The sequence below is a fragment of the Lipotes vexillifer genome, unplaced genomic scaffold (genome assembly GCF_000442215.2).
Source record: "Lipotes vexillifer unplaced genomic scaffold, Lipotes_vexillifer_v1.1 scaffold555, whole genome shotgun sequence".
NCBI lineage: Eukaryota > Metazoa > Chordata > Mammalia > Artiodactyla > Lipotidae > Lipotes > Lipotes vexillifer.
This window is the reverse complement of record NW_006772693.1, coordinates 268,459-294,265: the sequence shown is the minus strand read 5'-3', so window position 1 is coordinate 294,265 and position 25,807 is coordinate 268,459. Positions and strand designations below refer to the sequence as shown.

Genomic DNA, 25,807 nt, shown 5'->3' with positions numbered 1-25,807 from the left:
GAGGGGAGGGGGAGGGGAGGGGAAGGAAGAGAGAATATTTGTGAAAAGAGCAGATGAGATAAGCAGCAGCTGGGATACTAAGACTTTGGAGGGAAATGGGAAAAGAAAGTCCTTAAGGAGGTGCACTGTGTGTTGAGAGAAATAACTGCCCTGAAGACAGCCTTCAGTAAAGACCCACAAAGCTCTTCAGTGCTCTCTGGTCTGTTTTACTTCTCTTGAGTGTGATCTGGTGCTCTACTGGCTTCCAGAGTGTCCAGTTCTAGTCAAGTTATAACAGCTCTGTATGCTGATCCCCCCGAACCATGAAATATCCTCAAGACACTGTGTCTAGGGAAGCAGGGAGAAGTATAATGTATTTATGAAAGAGTCTCAGCAAATGGTGGGTTAAAGAGATTCTCAGATGTCTAATGTCACAGCTTTGGTCACGTGGAAAATTCACATAAGTAAGCACACCTCCAACAATATTAGATAAATTAGGTGTTCGTGCATTTCAATTCCTAGAAATGTGCAGCTACAAAAAGTCCTTAAATAAAATTCTGGTTCCTATATTTGGCATAATAAACCATATGGTAATTGGAAAGATCTTTTCCTTCTGGCATAGCTATGGTTGGGACTGGCATTATAATGGTCCTAGAAAAACAAACCTTCACATTCCAAAATTTTGACAAATTTTAGGTGAGCACTCTAACAGCTGCAAAAAGCAGCGAGTCCAAGTTTCCAAAGCCCCTCTCTCTCCTGCACTTGAAAAGACATGTAAACGGCCTTGGAATGGGGAAAAGTATGGAAAGTTTAGCAGGTTCCTGGGTGTTCTGAAAGAAGATCATTAAAATTTATGATTGTCGTAATTTTTCCAATATTATTCTCATACCACTAAAAGGGATGAAATTCTAGTCACAAGAAGGAGGATCAGACAACTTGAAAAAATCTGTTAGAAATGTTTTCATAAGAACTTTAGGAGTACTGATAGAAGAGGCTATTTCACTCAAAGAAACAGAAGATTCCTCCACAGGGTAAATAAGGCTAGTCCTGCCCTTGTTTCATGTGGAATTAGTTATAGTTACTTCCATTGATATCAGGCAGTACATCCCGATTTCAAGATCAAATAAAGTCCACTGAAATAGAGTAGGCCAAAAATATGGAGATGATTCTTCCTGAAAATTAAAACCACCACAAACACTGCTAGCAATTTAAATATATTTGGGTTAGACATGTCTTTGGAAAACGTTTAACTCTCAGTCTGCTTCCAGAATGCATTTATTACCACCATGGGTTACTTAGGTACATTTGTGATGCTACAAGAAAAGAAGAAACTTAGTCACCATTTAGAATGTTCACAGAGTCTCAAGTCCAGCCTGTCACCGAGAGCACATGCCTTTGCAGGGCTCAGAAGGGAAAGAATCCGGTGATCTACTTTTTCTCTAGGAGGAGGGGCCACAGAAAAGGTCTGGAAAAGAGAGCTTTGACTGGGATGAGCAATACTCCACAGAGCTTCATTCCTTTAGCCATAAAGCATGAGGTGAAGGGACAACCCATTTAAACCCCCTCGTAGGTTCTAGCTAAGATTAAGGCCAGTCAGAATGATTAAATATCTAGGCAGCCAGTTCTGAAAATATGATATAGATTTATATATATATATCAGTTATTAGTGGTTCAAATATTGACAAATTAGACTTCTCAGATTTCCAGAAAGAGAGAAAAAGGGATAAACTAACATTTATTGGATGCTTGACATGTTTTAGGTACCAGGTGAGGCATTGTCCTCCAAATAACCATGGGAGGTGATTACTATCATTCCCGTTTCAAGGAGAAAGCAATTCAAATTCAGGAAAGGCAGTAAACTGCCCAAAGTCACACACAGTGGGTAAATGACCGAGGCCAGCTGTGAATTCCATTAATTTTCCCCCTACACCTTTACACTTACCCGTAGAGCCATATACTTATTATCTTTTCATCCTGTATCATCAAAATAAGTGTCGCTACCTTGTTCCAAAGTTGACCTGTGCTTTGCCTCCAGTGTCCTGCCTTCCCACGGGCCTGTGCTGTGCTGACCGCTGCTTCCTCGTCCCATTCAACAAACCACTTTCCTTCCACCCACATTATCTGACCTCCGCACACACATGCTCAACTTCCCCGTCCTAAAATCCCTTCCTTAATTCCTCTTCTCCTTCTAAGTACTGCCTTATTTTGCTTCACTTCCATATTTCATGAAGAGAATATTTTTCATGCCTGTCTTCTACTTTACATCTTCTAGCATCCTGTAACTGGTAACATTCCAGTTCATGACCTATTAATTCATAGAAACTGCTTTGGCAAAGGCCACATATAACTTCATGATTTTCAAATCTAATGGCCTCTTCTCAGGCCTCATCCTTCTTGACTCCTTTGAATACCTGGCCCTGTTGGCCACTCCTTCCTTCTTGAAACATGGCTTCCCCGAAAAGACTTTCCTAATCCTCTTCCAAAATCCACTGGCTCTCTCACTTTCACTTGCACCCTCAGCTCCTCCCTTAAATATTGGAGTTGCTCATGTCACCATCCCCTATTTTCTCTTCTTTTCACTGACCTGTCCTCCCTACTTCCTCTGTCTACCCAATGGGCTTCAACTGCCGCCAGGACACCTGTATTCCTAGCTGCTAACCTCCCCTGAGCTCCAAGACTCTGTTTCCAGTTGTCTTTGGGTTTCCATCTCCAGTTGGATGGCCCAAAGATTCTTCAACAAAACATGTCTCAAACCAGCCTTTCACCTCTCCCCTCCAGTCTAACCTTTTCCCTTTCTCGGTAAATGGTGTTACCATCTGTCTAGCAGTCTATGTGGTGAGAACCTTAGAATTTGCCTTGACGCTTCCCTACTTGGACTTAAAGTTCTAGAATCTCTACATCCAACATAGCCTTTGAATTAACTCCCTTTTCTCTATCACTGTTAGTCCAGCCCTTATCATGTCACCTGGGTTAATACAACAGCCTCCCAGATGGTTTCTCTAACTTTAGTCTCTCGTCTTCTAATACATCCTCCACATGGCCACCAAACTGAACTTTATGAAACAGGATATTCCTGTTTGTAAATTTTCAGTGGCTCCTCATGGAGTGCAAAGTAATGCTTCAGTGGTCAACCAACTCTAGCTTATCTTTCCAACCTGCGCTTTGAGAACTTGCCATTACTTGTATCTATTAATTTGTCCTAAACTACTTTCATGCTTCTGTGGCTTAGCTCATGCTACTCCTTAGAATGTCCTCATTCCTTTGGTCCACCTGGTAAAATCCTATTCAACATTCTTCAAGGCTTCCCTTTATACCTGTTGTCTTCACCTTTCCCCAAACACCCCACCCCCATCTTGAATGAAGAATTGTTCCCACATCTGTGTTCCCACACATTTCTTCATTATAGGACTAAACACAGAGCTTTTGGAGTCACTTGTTGACTTACTGCCCCACCGTGAATTTTCAAAGGCAGAGACTGTATTATTCATCTTTGTAGAACCAGGGTCTAATTCAGGGCTTGGATCACAGCTGGATGCTCAATAAATCTCTATTAAATGAACAAATTAATAGACCTTTTTATGTTTGCGGTATTCAGTTATGCTGTAGCTTCACTATGATACCAATATATGAAAATAGGTGTTATATATCAGAGAACACAGAGCAGCTTTTAGTGTCACATACGGAGTTTGGATTTCTATTAAAATAGTTTTAAATTCTGATAACTGCTACAGTGTGAACTACATATCGCTTATAATAAGGATAAATAGAGCTGATGTTCTGTCAACATCATGACTACCTTCCTTAAAAAATAACTCATTTGCTAAGCTGCATTATCTACTATTTATTTATTCATCCATTCATTCCTCCATTCACACCATACCCCTTTCAAAAAGAATTTAAACTTAAAATTTTTAGTCAATTTCATCTATCAGCATGTTCTACCTGCCCATGTTTCTCTGGTCTTCCTATCTAATGCAGTTAAGTAACTATTGAAAGGAAAAAAATTATCCAAGACCATTAAACTCACTAATTCTAATTCTATAATATTTCGTGAAAATAGAGATTTCTCTTTATTATTCATTGAATCAATCTCCTAACTAGAACTTTTTAAATCCAAAAAGCTAACATAGTATTTTGTGCCCTAATATTTTCCAAGATATATTAGGCACTACATAACACAATGAAAAGTAAATTCTACATCTGAGTATTTCATACTGCTGACATTTATCCTATTTTGGAATGTCATTTTTTCCTGTCAAAATAAATCCCCATGGAAACAAGCCAGTTTTAAGAGACAGGAAGTACCACAGAATATGCACCTGTGCTAACAGTACAGAGGTACCCAAAGTGTTCCCTTACTGTCCTTTATGAGGACAGAACATGTGACTTCAGGGCTCACTCCTCAGAGAAATTGCATGCAGCTGGTGGACTCACCTGGCGAGTTCTGGGGAGAGGACACAGGAGAGCCACGCGGGGACTGACAGTAGCTGGGATGGAGTAAGGCATGTGGAGGCACATATGACATTATCTCTTCTTCAAATAAACTGGGGAAAGACAAGAAATAAAATGCATACTTTAGCCAAAGAGGTGGGTAAATGCCTTGTTTACACAATGAGTAAGTCGATCTCTCACTCTGACCAATTCCATCTGAGGTCCAGTTCACGTCCCAAAGAAAGCACCTGTCTCCCTTCTCCTGCAGGTAATTTGTGGGACAAAAACAGTTGGCTCTTGCACCTTTTGTGAAACCAGTGGTTATTTGCCTGTTTTCCTACCAACTTTGGACAGCATGATCTCTATTTTGTCCCTTTTTTGTTTTGCGGTACGCGGGCCTCTCACTGTTGTGGCCTCTCCCGTTGCGGAGCACAGGCTCCGGATGCGCAGGCCCGGCGGCCATGGCCCACGGGCCCAGCCACTCCGCGGCATGTGGGGTCTTCTCGGACCGGGGCACGAACCTGCATCCCCTGCATTGGCAGGCAGATTCTCAACCACTGCGCCACCAGGGAAGCCCCTCTATTTTGTTACTTTAAATGAGTTTGAGTTTGCACGTTCATCTGAAAATAGCCTGGGTTTTTACGTCTAGGTATATGAGTTGAACACAAGAGACAATGTTTATGGAAGACCCAAAGTAAATACACAAAGTATGTTCATACCTTCATTCCAAGACACATACAATATGGTCTCAGCCTTCAAAGAGTTCGGGATTTCATTGGAGAATTAAAAGCAAAATAAAACAAAACACCTCTTAAATAATTACAACTGCTAAATAATAAGCTTCCTCATTTAGTCTGGCTTTATAATGTTTTTCAAATGTGAAGATTTTGATGTTATTCAACCTAGTGTCTTCTTTCTCCTCCATACTGAAATTTCTAATACTCTCCTAAAAGATAGTAACCAGGGATCTGAGATCTTGGAATCCTAGACTTTTCATTAACTGTTATGATAAAGAAATGTCCTACTGATTCTCAAATATACAAACACTTGACAAAATAGAATCAACAATATAAGTAAGAGTACTTGTGTTTTTAAATTAAGAGTAGCTTTCCCTCAAACTTGGTCACATCTAGAAACCTACTTGTTTTCAAAAAGCATTGAGAAAAAGTGGCAACAGTTTAGTCTTGCGAAGATTTAAGGAAAGAACTCCTAAGGGTTATAGCACTGGTTTTCCACTGAGGCTATTTTGCCCTTCCCCACACTCTATGGGGACATCACACAATGTCTGAGGACGTTTTTGGTTGGCGTAACTGGGAGAGGGGGTGCTTTCGGCATGTAATGGGTAGAGGCCAGGATGCTGATAAACATCTTACAATGCACAGAATAGCTCCCTGCAACAAAGACATATCCAGCCCAAAATGTCAATACTTTTAAGACTGAGGGACCCTGGGTTACAGCAATGCAATAACAACTTGATAATTCTTTCTCTGGTTCTTCATTCACCTGCACACATCTGCTAAACCACGATCACAAAAACATTTTTAGACACCATAGGTTTTTTGTTTTTTTTTTTTTGTGGTATGTGGGCCTCTCACTGCTGTGGCCTCTCCTGTTGCGGAGCACAGGCTCCGGACGCGCAGGCTCAGCGGCCATGGCTCAGCGGCCATGGCTCCCGGGCCCAGCTGCTCCACGGCATGTGGGATCTTCCTGGACCGGGGCACGAACCCGCGTCCCCAGCATCAGCAGGCGGACTCTCAACCACTGCGCCACCAGGGAAGCCCGACACCATTGTTTTTTAAGCCATATTTCCACTTTTAAACTATAAAAGTCAAAAGATTTAGAAATAGAAGCAATAAGTAATTGTATTTGTAATACCAAATTAAGCCCTGAAACAGTCAATTCTCTTTCTCAATAAATCAATAACCATTGAAATAATGTGAATTTTAAGTTGATTGCTAAGGAAAAATGCCATATAAACAGTTGATACCATAAAGGTCTAGGAATTCATAGCTAAATTAATTGAAAAGTAGGAATTAGCACCCTCTCCTCAAACATCTATACCTGTGTCCTTTGCTTCATGACACTTACTTCCTTTAAATACAACCAATATGCAGAAATCGTTATCAAGAGAGAAATTTTTTTACTTAAAAAATTTAATATAGGAGAGATAGTGAATAACATAAAACCACTCAATACATATCATCCAGGATTAGTACATGTTAACCCTATTACTTTTGCTTCAAACACACATGCATACTTAGGGATGTCTATATATCTATACATAGATGTATCTATATATCTGTGGGTATGCATGTTATGTATATGAAGTCCCTTTTGAGTGCCTCTATCATGACTTTAACATATCCTTCCATAGTCTGATATTTTGCAACATATGTACAGACGAACAATATACAGTTTTGCCTTATGCACTGCTAAAAAATTATTTAAATACTTCATAAGTATACTGAATTCTTGAACATTTTTTATTCAACAATCTATTTCTGGTATCTGTCTGTGTTGATATATAAGGGTCTAATTTACTACTTTTACCTGCTATTCCATTCTATTAATGTATTAGTTTATTTATCCATACCTTTCTTGACAAATACTGACTTTTTTCCCAACTGTGTGCTTTTTATCAATAATGGTGCAATGAATATCCTGTATGTATCACCTTGTATACAGGTAATACAGTTTCTTAGTGTAAATACAGTATATATCTAAAAGCAGAGTTGCTCAGTCATAGTGTATATGTCTTTTTTTTTTAATAGATCTTTTTTTTTTTTTTTTTTTAATTTTTTGGCTGGGTTGGGTCTTCGTTGCTGCGCACGGGTTTTCTCTAGTTGTGGCTATTGGAGGCTACTCTTCGTTGCGGTGTGCGGGCTTCTCATTGCAGTGGCTTCTCTTGTTGCGGAGCCTGCATCGGCAGGCGGACTCTCAAGCACTGCGCCACCAGGGAAGCCCTTAATAGATCTTTATTGGAGTATAATTGCTTCACAATACTGTTAGTTTCTGTTGTACAACAAAGTGAATCAGTCATATGCATACATATATCCCCATATCCCCTCCCTCTTGAGCCTCCCTCCCACCCTCCTAATCCCACATCTTTATGTCATCGCAAAGCACTGAGCTGATCTCCCTGTGCTATGCTGCTGCTTCCCACTAGTTAACTGTTTTACATTTGGTAGATGTTGATGCTATTCTCACTTCGCCCCAGCTTCCCCCTCCCTTACCATGTCCTTAAGTCCATTCTCTATGTCTACGTCTTTATTCCTGCCCTGCCACTAGGTTCATCAGTACCTTTTTTTTTTTTTAGATTCCATATATATATATTAGCATACGGCATTTGTTTTTCTCCTTCTGACTTATTTCACTCTATGACAGACTCTATGTCCATACACCTCACTGCAAATAACTCAGTTTCGTTTGCTTTTATGGCTGAGTAATATTCCATTGTACATATGTGCCATATCTTCTTTATCCATTCATCTGTCAATGGACACTTAAGTTGCTTCCATGTCCTTGCTATTGTAAACAGTGCTGCAATGAACACTGTGGTACATGTCTCTTTTTGAATTATGGTTTTCTCAGGGTATATGCCCAGTAGTGGGATTGCTGGGTCATATGTTAGTTCTATTTTTAGTTTTTTAAGGAACCTCCATACTATTGTTCTCCATAGTGGCTGTATCAATTTACATTCCCACCAACAGTGCAGGAGGGTTCCTTTTTCACCACACCCTCTCCAGCATTTATTGTTTGTAGATTTTTTGATAATGGCCATTCTGACTGGTGTGAGGTGATACCTCATTGTAGTTCTGATTTGTATTTCTCTAATAATTAGTGATGTTGAGCATCTTTTCATATGCCTCTTGGCCATCTGTATGTCTTCTTCGGTGAAATGTCTATTTAGATCTTCTGCCCAATTTTTAATTGAATTGTTTGTTTTTCTGATATTGAGCTCCATGCTAGCTAAAAGCAGCGCTGCTCACTCATAGTGTATATGTCTTTTTAACTGTACAAGATATTGTCAAATTGTCCTCCAAAGAAGTTGTAGAAATTGCAATCCATCGAGCCCAGAAAACATGGAGTTCCTACTTCTCACTTGGTATTACCAGACTTTTTGATTTTTTCAAATTTAATAGTATGAAATAGTATCTCATTATTTGAAATTGCATTTTATGATTACTAGCATCTTTCCATGAGTTTATTGGCTATTCATGCTTCAATTCCTTTGAAATGCCTTTTTATATTTTTTTTTCTTTAATTTCTTTATTTTATTTATTTTTATTTTTGGCTGTGTTGGGTCTTTGTTGCTGCATGCGGGCTTTCTCTAGTTGCGGTGAGTGGGGGCTACTCTTCGTTGTGGTGCGCGGGCTTCTCATTGCGGTTGCTTCTCTTGTTGCGGAGCACAGGCTCTAGGCACGTGCGCTTCAGTAGTTGTGCGTGGGCTCAGTAGTTGCGGCTCAGAGGCTCTAGAGCGCAGGCTCAGTGGTTGTGGCACACGGGCTTAGTTGCTCCACGTCATGTGGGATCTTCCCAGACCAGGGCTCGAACACATGTGCCCTGCATTGGCAGGCGGACTCTCAACCACTGCGCCACCAGGGAAGCCCCTTTTTTATATTCTTTATCCATTTTTCTTTTGGGTTATTTTCTTTCAAATTGATTTAAAGGCATGCTTTATGGATTCATGATATATTTATGTGTTGTGAATATATTCTTCTAGTTTGTTGCCTTCTTTATGCCTTTATATGTGGTGTCTTTCATTACATAAAATTAAGAATCCTAATGTAGCCAAATTTATCAATCATTTCCTATATAAGCTCTGTTAAAGGCACACTTCTTACATTAGGTGAGTTAGTGACAGAATACATGAAATAGAATAACCAATAACAAATACAACAAAGTTATTTTAAAGTTCTTGAGTTTTATAATAGCTATATTGGAAAATAACCTTACATGGGTTTATTTTAAAATGAATAATTTCCTAGAGCTATATCATTTCTACATTGCAACTTGCTGATGATATTCAAGTCCATTTGTACCAGGAGTGACTTTCCTTTTTAAGAAATAGACAATGTATATAGGTAAAAATTAAATAAGATACAAGGATATAATGTACAGCACAGGAAATATAGCCAATATTTTTATAATAACTTTAAGTGGAGTATAATCTATAAAAACATTGAATCATTATGTTGTACACCTAAAATAAATATAGCATTGTAAATCAATTATACTTTAATAAAAATTTTTTTATTAAAATATAATTCACATACTACAAAATTCATCCAAGAAAATAAATATTTTTAAATACAAAAAAGAAAGTAATAGACAAAGTATAAAAACAGAAACAGAGACTCCATCTACATATCCAACAAGTCCATTGTCTGAGTTTATAGTTACTGATTCAAATGACTCAAACTCCAAAGTAAAATAAAAAATATGGAGCTGAGAATATCCCAAAATGTTTCAATAATCATTAAATATTATTTATTAAGCATGCACATGTAATATATTGTGTCACAGCGTACAACTATTTATTTGCTCATCCAAATGAAGTAAAAGTCTAGAATTAAATAACATCATTTGTCATTTGTATGTAATAATTATAAAGCTACTACATGTAAGTAAATTTCTCACACTTCTCCAAAGGCTCAACTTCAGAAAACATGCTTATTTTCCCAAAAGGGCAAAAATGTAGCCTTGCTCTTTATATATAAATCAGTTTTCGAATATTTTAAAATTCAACCACATAACATATAGAAATTCATGCCAACTATGGTGTTTAACAATGTACAAATATTATAAACTATATTGTAACTCAAAATATTTAGGACTATACCATCTAAGGATTATTTAACTAAGGACAGGTGAACAATAATCATGATTTCTGTTTTGCAATCATTTTTGTTTTTACTAATTCCAAAAGTAGAACTCTTTAAATAAAAAAACACAGACTTCTAGAATGAATCAAAAGAGTCCTATCTCAGCCAGAATTCTATAATAAATATTACTACTTTATCAGCAACCAAACTATGGTAGAAACATCATACTCCATATTAATTGCCCAAGAGTCTTCACGAGTATCTAACATGCTACATCCTGCTTTCAGAACTGCCAGAACACCACAAGTTGAGGGTCACCACCTGGGCTGAGAAGTGACGCCCAACCACCAATACATCTTGTTCATGATAAAATGAAGTGAAATACCTGTGGAAAGTGATTATATCCCTTTGAATTATGCTCCAACCACAGAGTAAAAGAAAATAACTTTTTGGCTTTAGTTTTACAAATATGGCAACTATCGAGCACGCAGTAGAAATGGTTAGAGTTAAGATTATCATAAATAGTATGAATGAGACTATTAGCACTTTGAGATAAATAAAACATTGCTGATATGGCCAAGCATGACTTCCCTTTAAGCCTATGAAGGTTATAGTAGTAGGTGCCCCAGTCACTAGGTACAGCAAAGCATTATTTCACTCTGATCTCCTACATTTGAGAGATAATATCAAAAATGAAAAAGTCTGTTGAAAACTTGCCATTCTAAGCTACTCTAAAGTTTAAAACTAAAGCTCACCTAACCATCGGAAAAGAAAATATAATTGGTCAGTATCAGGAAGGTCTATCAAGTCGGCAGTGAGTACCAGTGACCAAATTTCAACTTTCTTATCTGATTTCCCATCTTAAATTCTCAAAACCATAAAGTAAATAGATAACGTCAAATCAGCAAACAGGGACAAAACACCTTTCGAGAAAAAAATTTTGGACGAAAATATAAATACAACCTCTCTTCTACTCTGATGAGGCAAGCCAGGTATAACCTCCTACTCCATTCTGTGGTGGGACATTCTACTCATTGGCCTCTACAGACTTTCCAGTACCACCTCCTTTGCCAGCAGGGTGAGAACAAAATCAAACTGATTCCAGTGATAAGAAATGAAATCTGAAATGAATTATCACTAAATCAGCATCTTATACCTTTCACATGAGTATTCCACGAGTCTTTAAGAATATAGGCTGCCAATATTGGCACGTTATTTTCTAAAATGCTCCACGATGCCTGACGAAAGGAGACTTCCTACTTCAAGAAGCAGTTACATACCTCAGCAACATAACAAGGTCGGCATCACTTGAAAGACGCACCAATCCTGGGGTCCCTTCAGTTCGGATAAATTGGATCTTCTCCCTATTCAAGCAAAGAAACAGCTCAAATATGTGTAGTAGACTTTTGGGACATAACTCAGTACTTTAGGCACCATTTTTTTTTTTTTTTAACAATGGTCACAACATTTTTTGGGGGACTATTACATGGCAGCTACTGTGTCCTAGGAATACACATCCAAGAAAAACATGGTCCTTGCCTTCAAGGAGGACCTCGCGAGCATGAACATCACCCAGTTCTAACACTGCCAAAAAAATTATTTTATTGCTTTCATCTTTTGCTGCCTAAATACTACCATGGGTAGCAGCACCATCCAACCAATAAAACTCAGTTTCTGCTTTGAGTTAAAAGCCTTGTTGTGGGCTTGAATCTAAGCAACAGTCTGGACCATTCAGGCTGATTCTCTCTTATTCCAAAAAGGGAGTGTGTAGGGATATTCACTTACTTTCCTGAGGATATACCTCTACATTATGTGTAATGAGTACATTCCTACTTGGAAGCAGGTAGTATCTATAAATTATATATTCAATATAAAAGCATATGGCCCTCTCAAATAACTGAAACCTAAACCATTTTCAGTTACTACAGTTGGTGAAATAGATTGCGTGTATACTTGTGCAAACGTACATATACATATCAAACACAATGATGTGAGTTATCTGGACCAGTATTTTATTATAGTTATATGTAATAACACAAGTTTTTGTTTGTTTGATAAGTCATCGTTTTGCTAGTTTCAATTCTTTGTACGAATATAAATTCAGTAAAATATTTCCTGGTTGCTTCCCCTCATTTACATCATGCCATTTCAAAGCACACCATATCAATTTTGATAAGATGAGGACAAAAAATAAGAACATAAACTATGGTACTGAAAGCATTACATTTGATAGGAACATAGGGGCCGACACAAGTATACAATTTTACTCTAAGTGCTAATGACAATATATTCTGATTCCTGTATACTATGAAATAAAATATCAATCTCTGATGTAAGTATTTATTTAGATTTAGTTCTTTCCCACAGAGCATCTTGTTTTCCTATTTGATATTTACACAAAGCTCTAATGAATTTCACATTCCCAAATTTCAAATTCTAATTCAGTTGCATGCAGGCTTGAAAGTAATGAGGTGAAAGGCAAGGTTTAATTGTTGAGATGAGAAATTCCCTAATGTACAGAAAAGTCAACTGATACGCTCTTAGCCACACAGCTTACTGGGAATGATAAACAGAGTTTAGTCCTAGGCTTCCGCCTAGATCCATTTTACATAACCTGTTAGCATATGATGCACGTAATCTTTGATATTACCAACTTTTCTTTTTGGTCCTTTATTACCAGTAGCAATGTTATATGTTTTATATAATTTTTATATGATCTTATTTCATATTATGAAATTTTATATTATAGCTATATTATATATTATATATACTATATATAGTAGCTAGCTACTGGCAATATAGATACAGATATAGCTATACATATAGATGAATGGCAGATATATATATATAAAGAAACTATTCAGAAGAGAAAGTCCAGCCTCTCCTCTCTGCTTAAGGTTATTTCAGTCTGAAGTCTCAAATCAAGCAGAACATTTTTCCTTGAGTGTTACAATCATATGTCTGAAGCACATGACAGAAACCAAGGCCCATTATCTGGTAAATGGTTTTTTGATAAGAGATGTAAAAGTTAGTTTAAAGAAAGCTAAATTAGAGAAAAGTTATCTTGGAGAAAACAATGAACTTGACCAAAGAAGTACTCTTATAAGGGTCAGTAACAATATGCTTTGATCTTGAAGAATCAGAAGCTGTCTCCAATAAATACACAGTTTATCTCCTTAGTCTACCACCACAATGAACGAGGCAAACCGAACACAACGAGAAAAGAAACGGGCTGAGCACTGTCCTCCACTCCTTTAACTGGAACCACACAGAAGGGGTTGAGTGATGAAAGAGATAGCATGCTCCGGACTATGGCTTGTATGTATCCTGTGATAGCCTGTGAATAAGGAACAGATCATAGCTTCCTGAGTCAGAAGGATGACAGGGTGAGGGAAGGAAAGGGAAAGACACCAGAGTAAACATGCCAATTGGGAAACTTTTCATCATTTTCCAGATATTACCTAATGAGGCAGTGAAGGCAACTGGTTTGATTCTTTGGGCCAGAACATACCAGAGGCAGGCTGAGACTAGTTCTCTATGGGCCCAGCTAATTTATCACAATGGCAAGTGATGGGTCATGTGCTTCCGGAACAAGACACTGGAGCATGTTATCTGATGTACATCACACCACTAAGGACTTTATTATATTAATATGCGTTCATTCAGCAAACATTTTCTGAGTGCCTACTGTGTGCTGGGCATGGTACCACATACTGGGAATCCAACTGGGTGTAAGACACAGCCCCTTTCTCAAAGAGTTCATGGTGCAGTGGAAGAGAGACAGTCCATGGGCAATTCCAGTATGACATGAAAATATTTAAATTATTCCATTCACTTAACTGAGCTCTGTTTAGGCCCTATACCCACTCTTCTTCTAATAAGTCCTTCATAAAGTTATTTCACATAGAAACAAAGAAGGCATTGGTTTATTGACTGTCAAGAAAGCAGATCAAGGCTGAGGAAGAAAAAGAAGTCAGTAGCCATCCTCAGAAATGTCAACAATCTTTCCTGAAGGGGAAAAAATGGGAACTACTCCTCGGTTATCAGGTCCTTGCCCAATATTCTACAGGCCGGTACTTCTTTTTTTTTTGCGGTACGCGGGCCTCTCACTGTTGTGGCCTCTCCCGTTGCGGAGCACAGGCTCCGGACGCGCAGGCTCAGCGGCCACGGCTCACGGGCCCAGCCGCTCTGCGGCGTGTGGGATCTTCCCAGACCAGGGCACGAACCCGTGTCCCCTGCATTGGCAGGCGGACTCTCAACCACTGCGCCACCAGGGAAGGCCCAGGCCAGTATTTCTTAAACTGGCATCACTGCTTACTAGAAATCTACAGACATAATCTTGAGTTCTGGGAGAATTTTAAAATGCTGTGTTTTCACTTTGATGATCAAAACTGCTAACATGAGGTAAGCTATTTTGGACAATCTAGATGACATTCATGACTCAACATCACTAAGTGACTTCACCTCCCATGTTTGCATTTACAAAACACTTGTTGCCAAGTGATCAGAGGTGAACTTTCAGGGTGTTGATGAGCAGGGCCTTGATATTAAATATGGTAACAGTCCCTGTCTGCTACTCACACGCAATTCTTTCACCATTTAAAAGGACAAAACTTTTCTTTGGAAGTATTAATTTGCAAATTAAATGATCATGATGAAGTGAGACAAGGTAATGTATGTATAAATTGCCATAGGCTAAAGAGAAAACAAAATAAATGGACTTAAGAAGTGAATTATGCATTTATGCTAAATAAAGCAAAAAAGATGTTATGGTTTATTCTAAGAACAAAAGTTTTAATACAGTTTAGAAGTAGAAAAGTGGCAGTAGAATCATCACAGGGTACGTTTAATGATATATTTTTCTTCAGTATTGTACTTGGGGGTGCACCATTAAATGAACTGGCTCTTCACATAGATAAAAATAAGCTATTTGTTAAGAAAGAAAAGTGATGACAACAATAATGCCACAGATGCACGATATACCATTAGATGCAAAATCAAAAGAGTCAAGTCATAACACAAGTGAAACCAAAAGCATAAATGTATCTTTCCACTGACACTGGTCTCAACATTGGTGATCTGGCTTCTGAAAAACAAAACCTTCTCATGATATCATTAATTCAAATGTTATTTTTTTAGTTTTTACTTTATATTTCTTTTGGTTTTATAGCTTATAAAAGCTGTAAGGATAAGAAGTTTACGCATATTTTATATTTGTACACATTTAAGTTTCATTAAAATAAAAGTGGTTAAAATCACCATTGCAGATCTGCAATGCTTCTTTTCCTTTTAGGATGGAAAATAACAGATTTTGCTCCTAAAAATTTCCATGAGTCCACCCAGTGTCTGAAATAAACATAACAAGTTTGAGAAATGTTGTTGATGATTCATATGACTCTGATTAGAGGGACATTTGAAAGTTACATTAATATATTTATTCAAGTTTATTTTATAAATTTATAGAGTTAGAAGGAATCCATGGCAGTCCTCTAATTTCTTTCTTTACTGCCTTCACTGTAATGAAGAAATTCTACTCAATTTTAGTGGTTTATAATGAGAATTAAGATTACATTCAAATAACATTTTATCATTTGACCGTCTCTGCATGGGCATGTTTCTCACTGTGCCCTTTACAGCACATTCCAGCATTTCCTCCACCGCACTTTCTCACACGGCCACTCAGTTATAACTTCAGTTCCTTTTGAATTGTGAGATTCTGGAGGGCAAAAGCTCTTCCTCCTTTATCTTTGTGCCTCCAAGTACCTAGCACTATACTGTGCACACAAGAAGTGCTCAGTAAAATCAAACCAGGCACATGATCAGTTAACACCAAAACAGATTTGGCTCCTAACAAATTTCCCTGCGTCCAACTCAGTATTTGGAATAAACTTATATTTATAGCATTTTTTGTTGTGGTGGAGAAAAGAGAATCAGAAAGCTAACATTAGATTATTTACTAAAACAGAACCCACTGTAGGAAGCACAAAGACAGGTAAAGGCAACCTCTTAATAAGAAAACATAGCTGTTATAACTAAGAGATTTATACAGATGGTAGACTGTAGTGTCTACTGTAGTAGACATAGTGACAACCTCAGGAAAAAGTCGCTGGCTATTGCTGTCTCTCAGATGCCCATGGCCTTCAGACCTTGGTAACCACTTCCTCAAATGCATAGAATCACCCCAGAATATCAACTCAAGAAGAAGATCATCTGAGGATAAGGAACATAGTCTCAAGACCGGAATTCCCGCAGAAAATATCCTCATTGAAACCAACCAACATTTTGGTGAAATTAAAGTAGAATGCCTCTAAACCACAACACTCGCTGGATTGTAGACTCTGCACACACATGGTTCCTGTAGATACAGTTTAGGAAACCTTCAAAAATATATATGTTGTTAAAAACTGCCTTAGGGCAATTTTAGAGAAATCCCCATGACTTCTCTGATGGTGTAACGTCAAGAAAGGAAAATTAGTACCGATCATTCATATTTCTGATTACAGTCACAGGGCATGGTCTGACTTGAAGGGTAAGAGCCAGGCAGTAGAAAGGTCAACTTTTCTTTCTACTTCCCATTATAGAGGTTAGGTTTGGAGATACAGGTCCATTATTATCTCGTGATTCTTATGGACACATAGAAGTGACATCAGTTAGCCATATATGTAGAGGCAATATTTGTTTTAAATGGATATAAATCAACTTTGCGCTAAGAATTCAGAGAGGTACTTAACTCTCTGCTCGTTTCCTCATCTTGAAGTAAGTATAGTTATACTATCTGCCTCATAGGTTGGTGGAAAGGATTTAATGAACAAATGCAAATAAAATGTTTAGCACAGAACTATTATATAGTAGCACTCAACCATTTTAAGATATTGAGTATATTATAAGATATGCCTCATAATTATTTATTACTTTTTCAATGGACAGAATCATCTACTGAAAATAGAGCAAAATAAGATGTCTAGTCATATACTCCTTTTTTTGTTTCTGTTGTTGGTAAGTTATTTTAACCATGCTACTTACCTTGGTTAATTCCACAAATATCTATTGAGTACTTCTATGACATGCAGTAGATAAGACACTGACCTCTCCATAAAACTGAAATAATGCTGTGAGTACCAAAGAGATAATACATATGAAGGGTTTACAGTTCTCATAATTCAATGGATAATGGGAAACATTATTCTCAATAAAGCAAAATTCTATGTAAAGCAAAACCATTTTGGACTCTAAAAAAGGAATTTAGTTATTATACAAAAAAACATGTGGTTATAAGACACCTTACCTAGGGCATTCTAACAGCTTGCACGATAAGCCCATCATTATTCTGAAAAATTAGTATGTAGGGTATACTAGAATGCATAACTGGTGGTTTATATTTTCTTATGAATTATAATAATTTATTGTGTATTTGATCACAAATGTTTTAACTGAAAATATATTCAGGAATTGAAACTATGTTATATATGAATATATTTTATTTTAAAATCAATATATGTATATAAACAAAAGACCCCAATTGGTTATAATATAAGACATTAGAACGGATAAGTCAGTTAAAGAGCATGTAAAGGGGTAGACAAGGATAAGGCAGTATTTTTTTAACAGTGATATAAAATGACAAGGTAAGGGAAAAAAGAACTTCAGGCACCAATTTTTGGAAAATAGTACTACAAAAACTAGTAGTTTTCTAGATTTGGCAGTTATTATTTAGAAAACTAAAAACAAAAAGTCCACCCACAACCGAAACAAAAACATAAAATACTTTGAGAAAACCTAGACAAGAAACATTCAGTTCCTAAATAAATAAATAAGAAAATTTTACTGTAGGAAATGAAGGAGTTGAACACATGAAAAAAACTGTAGTTGTAGAATAAAAAATGGAAAACTAAATATTCTAATCGTATCCAAAGTAATTTAAAAATTAAAAAAAAATCCCCATCAAAATCCCAATGTAATTTAAAAAGTTGAGAACATTATTCAGAATTTCATCTCAATACTCAAAATAATGCTATGTGCTAGAGAATTTTAGCCAAGTTTTCAAAATAAATAATTGTTATGCTATCATTTCCTGAGATCTAAAATAACATACTGGAATATACAAAGATATTTAAGTTGTTGTATTAAAAAGATGGATTCTTTATATATGTGATTTTGTGTACTGGAAATGTAGTTACTTGCCCTTTGGGATAAATAGTTTTAGGTGCTATCATTAAGTCCCAAATATACTGCTATGAAATTAATTTACCAAATATTTCTCAAACACCCACTTTATTCAATATAAGATGTGAGGTCCCATGAGGATTAAAAAAGATGAGTAAGTTACATATCTTGACTTCATGTAGCTTATACTTGACTTGGAATAAAGTGTGTAAGAAAACATATGGTAGAAAAATACGAGATGTCTTTAAACATTTTACGCACAGATGGTAATATCATGCCATTTCTATTGTAAGCTATAAAATTCAGACACATAAGATACCTGATTTTTGGTATAATGGCACCCTGATGGGTCTGCAAGAATGTTTTCTGTAAAATGTACCCTCAAGGAACAGAGAGTAATGACTTATTCAATGGGATGTACCCATTTGTATGTAGGACAATGTGCATGAAATAAGGAGATTTTAACTTTAGCCAAGTAAATTTTTCTGAAGACGGTTTCCATAACTATTTAAACCCACTGCGAAAGACCAAAAAGAAAAAAAAAATACATTATTTGTAACATAGAGGGGATGTGTATTTTGTTTGCTTTGTAAGAAATGCTTCTGATTTACTAATAACTTAGAAATTTAAATATATATGTAAAAATCATATTTCACTGAAAACCATTTTGTGCTATCACAAATGGTAATGCATTCTCCATGACTTTAGAAATGGCTTATTATTCTCTTGAGTTTGGGAAAAGCATTGAGGCTGGAATCCATACTGATATTTTTCTTTGGTCCACACAGAGTCCACATCTGATGAGCTACTGAAGAAAGATGATATTTTGTTGAACTCTTTTCTTGATAAATGCAACAGAATATAGCAAAAATCAATAGTGGAACAGACACACCTAAAACATGGTTATTCTTCATGTAAGAAAATGGTTTGAAAACCCTGATTGAATCATTTGTTAGCCAGACAATACAAGGCTTCGGATAAATATCCAGTGGCTGAACATATTCGTAATTTGGGGAATCTTGAAAAGTTATATGAAGGAACTTTATTTATGGGAAAGTGGCTTAACAAATACCTGGGTGTAATACTTAAAGAGAATCTAAACTAATCTTGGCTATGAGGGATTTTCTTTTGGGCCTATTTTATCTTAAGTGATTGTATAGTTCTTTAAAAATTAATAGTTACAAGATTCCACGCATGGAAAATGTGAAAACTAGACATTTACAGGAGGTACATGTCAAAAACCTATACACTACTACATCTTGGCATATCCATTCACTGAAAACATAAGCAGCAATTATTCCTTCTGCAGAAGCCGTAGAATAGATATCAGGGACTAAGAATCTGTGTTCCTTACTGCCCTAGGTAGCAATATCTCAAACCTCTCATTAGATCTACAAGAAGATTATTGCCTGAGAAGATGTTTTAATTCAACTTTGGATGGCTTCTAAAATGTTATGTCAATAACTTTGCCATGATGTTTGGCCTTCAGTAATTTGTACTGAACCTTGAGCCAGAAGTCTCAGTCCTCTGTGCAGGCATGGAGCAGTCAAGGCTTGTTTCATCACATACATGTAAAAAATTTTAGAACAAAGCTTCCTATAGGACACAGTATAAGCACAACACTAGAAAACCTTCCTACATAGAAGTTAATTATGGAACTCAAGGTACCCTTCCCGTATTTTAACTATGTCCACATATGCATATGATCAGTCTTAGGGATAATGGTATTGAGAATCAGTAAATTTAGGGGTAAATTACTTTAAACGGAGTCCTTGTAATACAATAAAGAAGTGAAGGACAGATTACTAATACAATATTACTTTAAATTTGTTGTATGCTTTCTATTGCTTACGTTGTACCAGGGGCTGTAAATACATTATCAAATTTAATCTTCAAAAGGACACTGCAAGTTAGCAATTCCTATCACCATTTTACCGATGAGGAAACTAAGAGCTGGAGGGGTTAAATGCATCATTCAAAGTCTGGTGAGTAAACTGCAGAGCCAGAATTCAAACCAGGTCTGTTTGACCCCAAACCTGAACTCTTAAGATCTATATTCTACTACTTTCTAAGTGTCATTATTAATGCTGGTCTCCCAGTTGGGAGACAGACCAGAACTCTCCAAATAACACTATGTGGTGTCAATAAATTATTTTAATCAGGTGTTTAAAAAAATTCAGTAGTTATGCTTATGCAAATTTTTCATAGGAAAATAATAGTTTCAATGCAGTTTTCCTGTTACATAAACAGGAAAGTTTGTCATGTCGGTTCCAGACATCTGAGAGAACAGTAAACAAATTAGGAGAAGACGATGAGACAGAGCTAGGCAGGTCATAACAGGAAAATGCATAAAGATTGGCAAAGGGAAATTTATGCTATTTTGACCAAGTAGATCAGATGTTAACTGAGATTAATATTTCCAGCCCAATAGTAAATACAGAAAAACTCATCTGTTAGAAAACTGGACAAGAAATAAGTTAGAAATTTTGAACACTGGGATTTGTTTTATGAAAGCCAGCTTTTAGGAACTTTAACTTTTTATTTCATAAAATTCTGTATTGCTTGATAATTTCACAATGGCATGCACTATTTTTAAAATGAAAACGAAATTAAGAGTATAATTTTAGCAATAACAAAATTCTAGGGCTCTTAAAATGGGATTATGGGAAGAAATAAAAGGTCAGAGTCTGCATTTGCTTCTATTCTGGTGAACCCTGAGAGACGTATTCATTTACCTTTTTTTTTTTTTTTTTTTCGGTACTCTGGCCTCTCACTGTTGTGGCCTCTCCCGTTGCGGAACACAGGCTCCAGACACGCAGGCTCAGCGGCCATGGCTCACAGGCCTAGTGGCTCCCCAGCATGTGGGATCTTCCTGGACCGGGGCACGAACCCGCGTCCCCTGCATCGGCAGGCGGACTCTCAACCACTGTGCCACCAGGGAAGCACCTCATTTACCTTTTGTAGCTCAGAATTTCTTGACTTCCAAGTTATTGATTTACCAGTGACATAAAATAGGAAATGGCCCAATTTATCCAGAAGAGAAAAAAAAGGTATCATAGATCACATCCTCATGGGAAGGAAATTTTTTTAGGAAGCACTCAAGGAGGAATTGACCTAGAGCCCAAAATAATTATCACTGATGTCTGAGGAAAGTTGGACTAGTAGGGAGTAGATTTACTGGTTGAATCCAATAGTCACACAAAAGGGGAATTCTCAACTCAATTCAGTTTCATGGTACTTAGCTCCTTGTTCATAATACAATGTTGTACACAAAAAAGTTTTTTCAATTTGTATACATTACATTCATCTGTAAAATATGCTTAAAAGGTTGTTTTTTAAATGAATACATTTGTCTTTGGATAAAATATTAGAGCATTTTATTTTAATGTTATAAAGCTTTTTAGTAGGATTACTGTCTTTCACTGAGAACCAAGAGTAGGATATAGTAATCCAATGGGACTCGATCCATTTGATGGAGGTGGTACTGACTCCTGGATGTTGAGTTTTCTGAGCAAAACTCTTCTGAGATTAAAAAAAAAAAAAAGAGGACAACTTGGTAGCATGCACATTTGCTTGATAGATGAAGTTAGAGGAAGTGGTGATTTGAAAACAGCAGTTGAAAGCAAAAGCCACATCCCAATGCATGAAAAACCATAGCCATTCTACAGGAAAAGATACACAAGGCGGGTCTCAAGGAGGAGAAAGCTGTATATGGATACAAACTAAACAAACTATTTGCTATCCTCTGGATAGCAAGGAATTGCAAGCAAAACAAGAAAATCACAAAGCACAGAGGTGTACCTACTTGAATCTCCCAAGGGCTGATGCTTATTTCCTCATTATGTTATGCAAAAAATAAGAAGGGATATTTCCTTTAAGTGGCTGTACCACGGGTGATGAACAGTGAATACAGAGCTCGGGATATGAATATAGGTCCACAGTTAGCTTTGACACACAATCAGTGGCTCTATTCCATGCATAAATGTCTTATCAAATTTATCACTGAAATATGAGATTGAAGAACCCCAGCGAGTTCCCCGCCCCTTCATTTGTGGGAATGCTCCTTACAATGCAGTTTTTAACTATATGAAACAGGGTGTTCCTTTAGATGTACAAACTTCCGCATTATGTTGTTATGATAAGTAAAATGCTAAACTATCAACAGCTTTTCAGACTAAAAGCACACTGTGACACACACTCTGTGTAAGAGGAAGAGCATTATCTCATTGATGTAAGTTCCTGCTTCTTTCTACTTGTCATGACCACTCATGCTTTCTATGGTCAAATTCCATAGCTATAGAAAGAGTAAAAGGAAATTTATAAGTAAGTTTTGAAATAAGATGGAAATTTATTTTAAAACCTATCAAATGATATCTTAGCAATAGACTACCACGTGAGATTGTACTTAACTGAGGATCCCCGGTGTCATTAAAAAATAAAAATCTTCAACAATCTTTAGGAGATTAGAGCCTTTTAAGACTCTAAAAAGCAGAAAGGAAAACAAAAACAAAACTGGAAGCTACCAAAGGGGCCTGCAGCTTTTTCTTCTTTAGGATTGGTTAAGGATCTCTTAAGTCATTAAAGAATAATGATGTTAGGGCTTCCCTGGTGGCGCAGTGGTTGAGAGTCTGCCTGCCGATGCAGCGGACACGGGTTCGTGCCCGGGTCCGGGAATATCCCACGTGCCGCGGAGCGGCTGGGCCCGTGAGCCATGGCCGCTGAGCCTGCGCTCCGCAACGGGAGAGGCCACAACAGTGAGAGGCCGGCGTAACGCAAACAAAACAAAACAAAAAAAAAGAGTAATGATGTTAGATGCCTTGTTCAGGTAGATTATATCATCTTATTTCTCTGATTAAAGAGATCTGAAGACATGTTAAATTAATAATAATGTCGAGGTGCAGAGCAAAAGTAGAAAACTTCTTGAGTTCCCTTTTTCTTGCTTTTTGCTGCGGCACGGTTCTTTCAGAGGAACAGATATTGACTAGACGAGGGGGGAGGAGGGGTTGTGGCTGAAGTTGGTAACAAAGAGAGAAAATAGAGTTCTCCTTATTTTGTGCTTTGCGAAAGAGCAGGGATTTTGTTTGTATGTTTGTTTGTTTTGTTTTTCAGCCCAGAACCTCTAAGATCTCTCATTAGAAAACTGAGGGGCTAATTTCTGCAATGTTATTTTTACAAGACTCTCTAGAGGACCATGAGCTGTTGAGTAGATGCTATAATATACAAATATACAAAATTAAAGCTTATATAATTTTTATAATTTTTCCTGACTGAGAACAGCATGCTTATCAAGTTGGGGAAAACACTGAAACCTGAGTTATATGTTAACTATGTGAAACCAGGAGTTCGGCATAAGCAATGTTTGTACTATCATACTTGAAATTATGTGTACTTCTAGCCTTTAGAAACTTTAGAAAGTAATGACGATTTTAAAGATATGAGAGACTAAGAACATCATAAGAAGGATATCTGGTAAATTATATTTCATATAAACATATACCTACATTTCATATCGACATATACCTACATTTACTATATATGCAAAGTGCTATTCTAGATATTTCAGCAGTGAGGAAGGAGAAATAATGATGAGCTGGATGAGATCCCTACTTGCAAGGAGCTTATAACCTAATTGGAAAATTAAGCATAAGGACTTGAAAACTCAAATTAAATCACAGAAGTCACATAACCAAAATAATAGGAGGGACAACTTGATACATAATTAATGATCAAATTAGTGTCTAGACCAGAGGTTAAGACACCTGGATGGGCCACTGGAATTATACGGTGAGGTTTTTTTTTAACATCTTTATTAGAGTATAATTGCTTTACAATGCTGTGTCAGTTTCTGCTTTATAACAAAGTGAATCAGTTACACATATACATATGTCCCCATATCCCTTCCCTCTTGCATCTCCCTCCCTCCCACACTCCCTACCCCACCCCTCTAGGTGGTCACAAAGCACTCAGCTTATCTCCCTGTGCTATGCGGCTGCTTCCCACTAGCTATCTATTTTACGTTTGGTAGTGTATATATGTCCATGCCACTCTCTCACTTTGTCCCAGCTTACCCTTCCCCCTCCCCATGTCCTCAAGTCCATTCTCTAGTAGGTCTGCATCTTTATTCCCGTCTTGCCGCTAGGTTCTTTTTTTTTAGATTCCATATATATGTGTTAGCATACGGTATTTGTTTTTCTCCTGACTTATTTCACTCCATGTGACACTCTCTAGGTCCATCCACGTCACTACAAATAACTCAGTTTCATTCCTTTTTATGGCTGAGTAATATTCCATTGTATATATGTGCCACATCTTCTTTATCCATTCATCTGTTGATGGACACTTAGGTTGCTTCCATGTCCTGGCTATTGTAAATAGAGCTGCAATGAATATTTTGGTACATGACTCTTTTTGAATTATGGTTTTCTCAGGGTATATGCCCAGTAGTGGGAATGCTGGGTCGTATGGTAGTTCTATTTTTAGTTTTTTGAGGAACCTCCATACTGTTCTCCATAGTGGCTGTATCAATTTACATTCCACCAACAGTGCAAGCAGGTTCCCTTTTCTCCACACCCTCTCCAGCATTTATTGTTTCTAGATTTTTTGATGATGGCCATTCTGACCGGTGTGAGATGATATCTCATTGTACTTTTGATTTGCATTTCTCTAATGATTAATGATGTTAAGCTTTCTTTCATGTGTTTGTTGGCAATCTGTATATCTTCTTTGGAGAAATGTCTATTTAAGTCTTCTGCCTATTTTTGGATTGGGTTGTTTGTTGTTTTTTATATTGAGCTGCATGAGTTGCTTGTATGTTTTAGAGATTAATCCTTTGTCAGTTGCTTCATTTGCAAATATTTTCTCCCATTCTGAGGGTTGCCTTTTCATCTTGTTTATGGTCTCCTTTGCTGTGCAAAAGCTTTGAAGTTTCATTAGGTCTCATTTGTTTCTTTTTGTTTTTATTTCCATTTCTCTAGGAGGTGGATCAAAAAGGATCTTGCTGTGATTTATGTCATAGAGTGTTCCGCCTATGATTTCCTCTAAAAGTTTGATGGTGTCTGGCCTTCCATTTTGAGTTTATTTTTGTGTAGGGTGTTAGGGAGTGTTCTAATTTCAGTCTTTTACATGTAGCTGTCCAGTTTTCCAGCACCACTTACTGAAGAGGCTGTCTTTTCTCCACTGTATATTCTTGCCTCATTTATCAGAAATAAGGTGACCATATGTGTGCGGGTTTATCTCTGGGCTTTCTATCCTGTTCCATTGATCTATATTTCGGTTTTTGTGTCAGTACCATACTGTTTTGATTACTGTAGCTTTGCAGTATAGTCTGTAGTATAGTAGGGAGCCTTTTTCCTCCAGCTCCGTTTTTCTTTCTCAAGATTGCTTTGGCTATTCGGGGTCTTTTGTGTTTC

At 37.1% G+C, this 25,807-nt stretch overlaps 1 protein-coding gene across 1 annotated transcript in view; it reads right to left on the bottom strand.

The window, feature by feature from the left end:
* HECW2 (HECT, C2 and WW domain containing E3 ubiquitin protein ligase 2) overlaps window positions 1–25,807 on the bottom strand; it is a 246,869-nt gene that overhangs the window by 47,576 nt on the left and 173,486 nt on the right. Inside the window, exons 17-18 of the mRNA XM_007447815.1 lie at window positions 11,516–11,599; window positions 4,414–4,523 (exon numbers count right to left, since the gene is read on the bottom strand). Coding sequence (XP_007447877.1) covers window positions 4,414–4,523; window positions 11,516–11,599 — 194 coding nt within the window. The remainder of the gene's footprint in view (window positions 1–4,413; window positions 4,524–11,515; window positions 11,600–25,807) is intronic.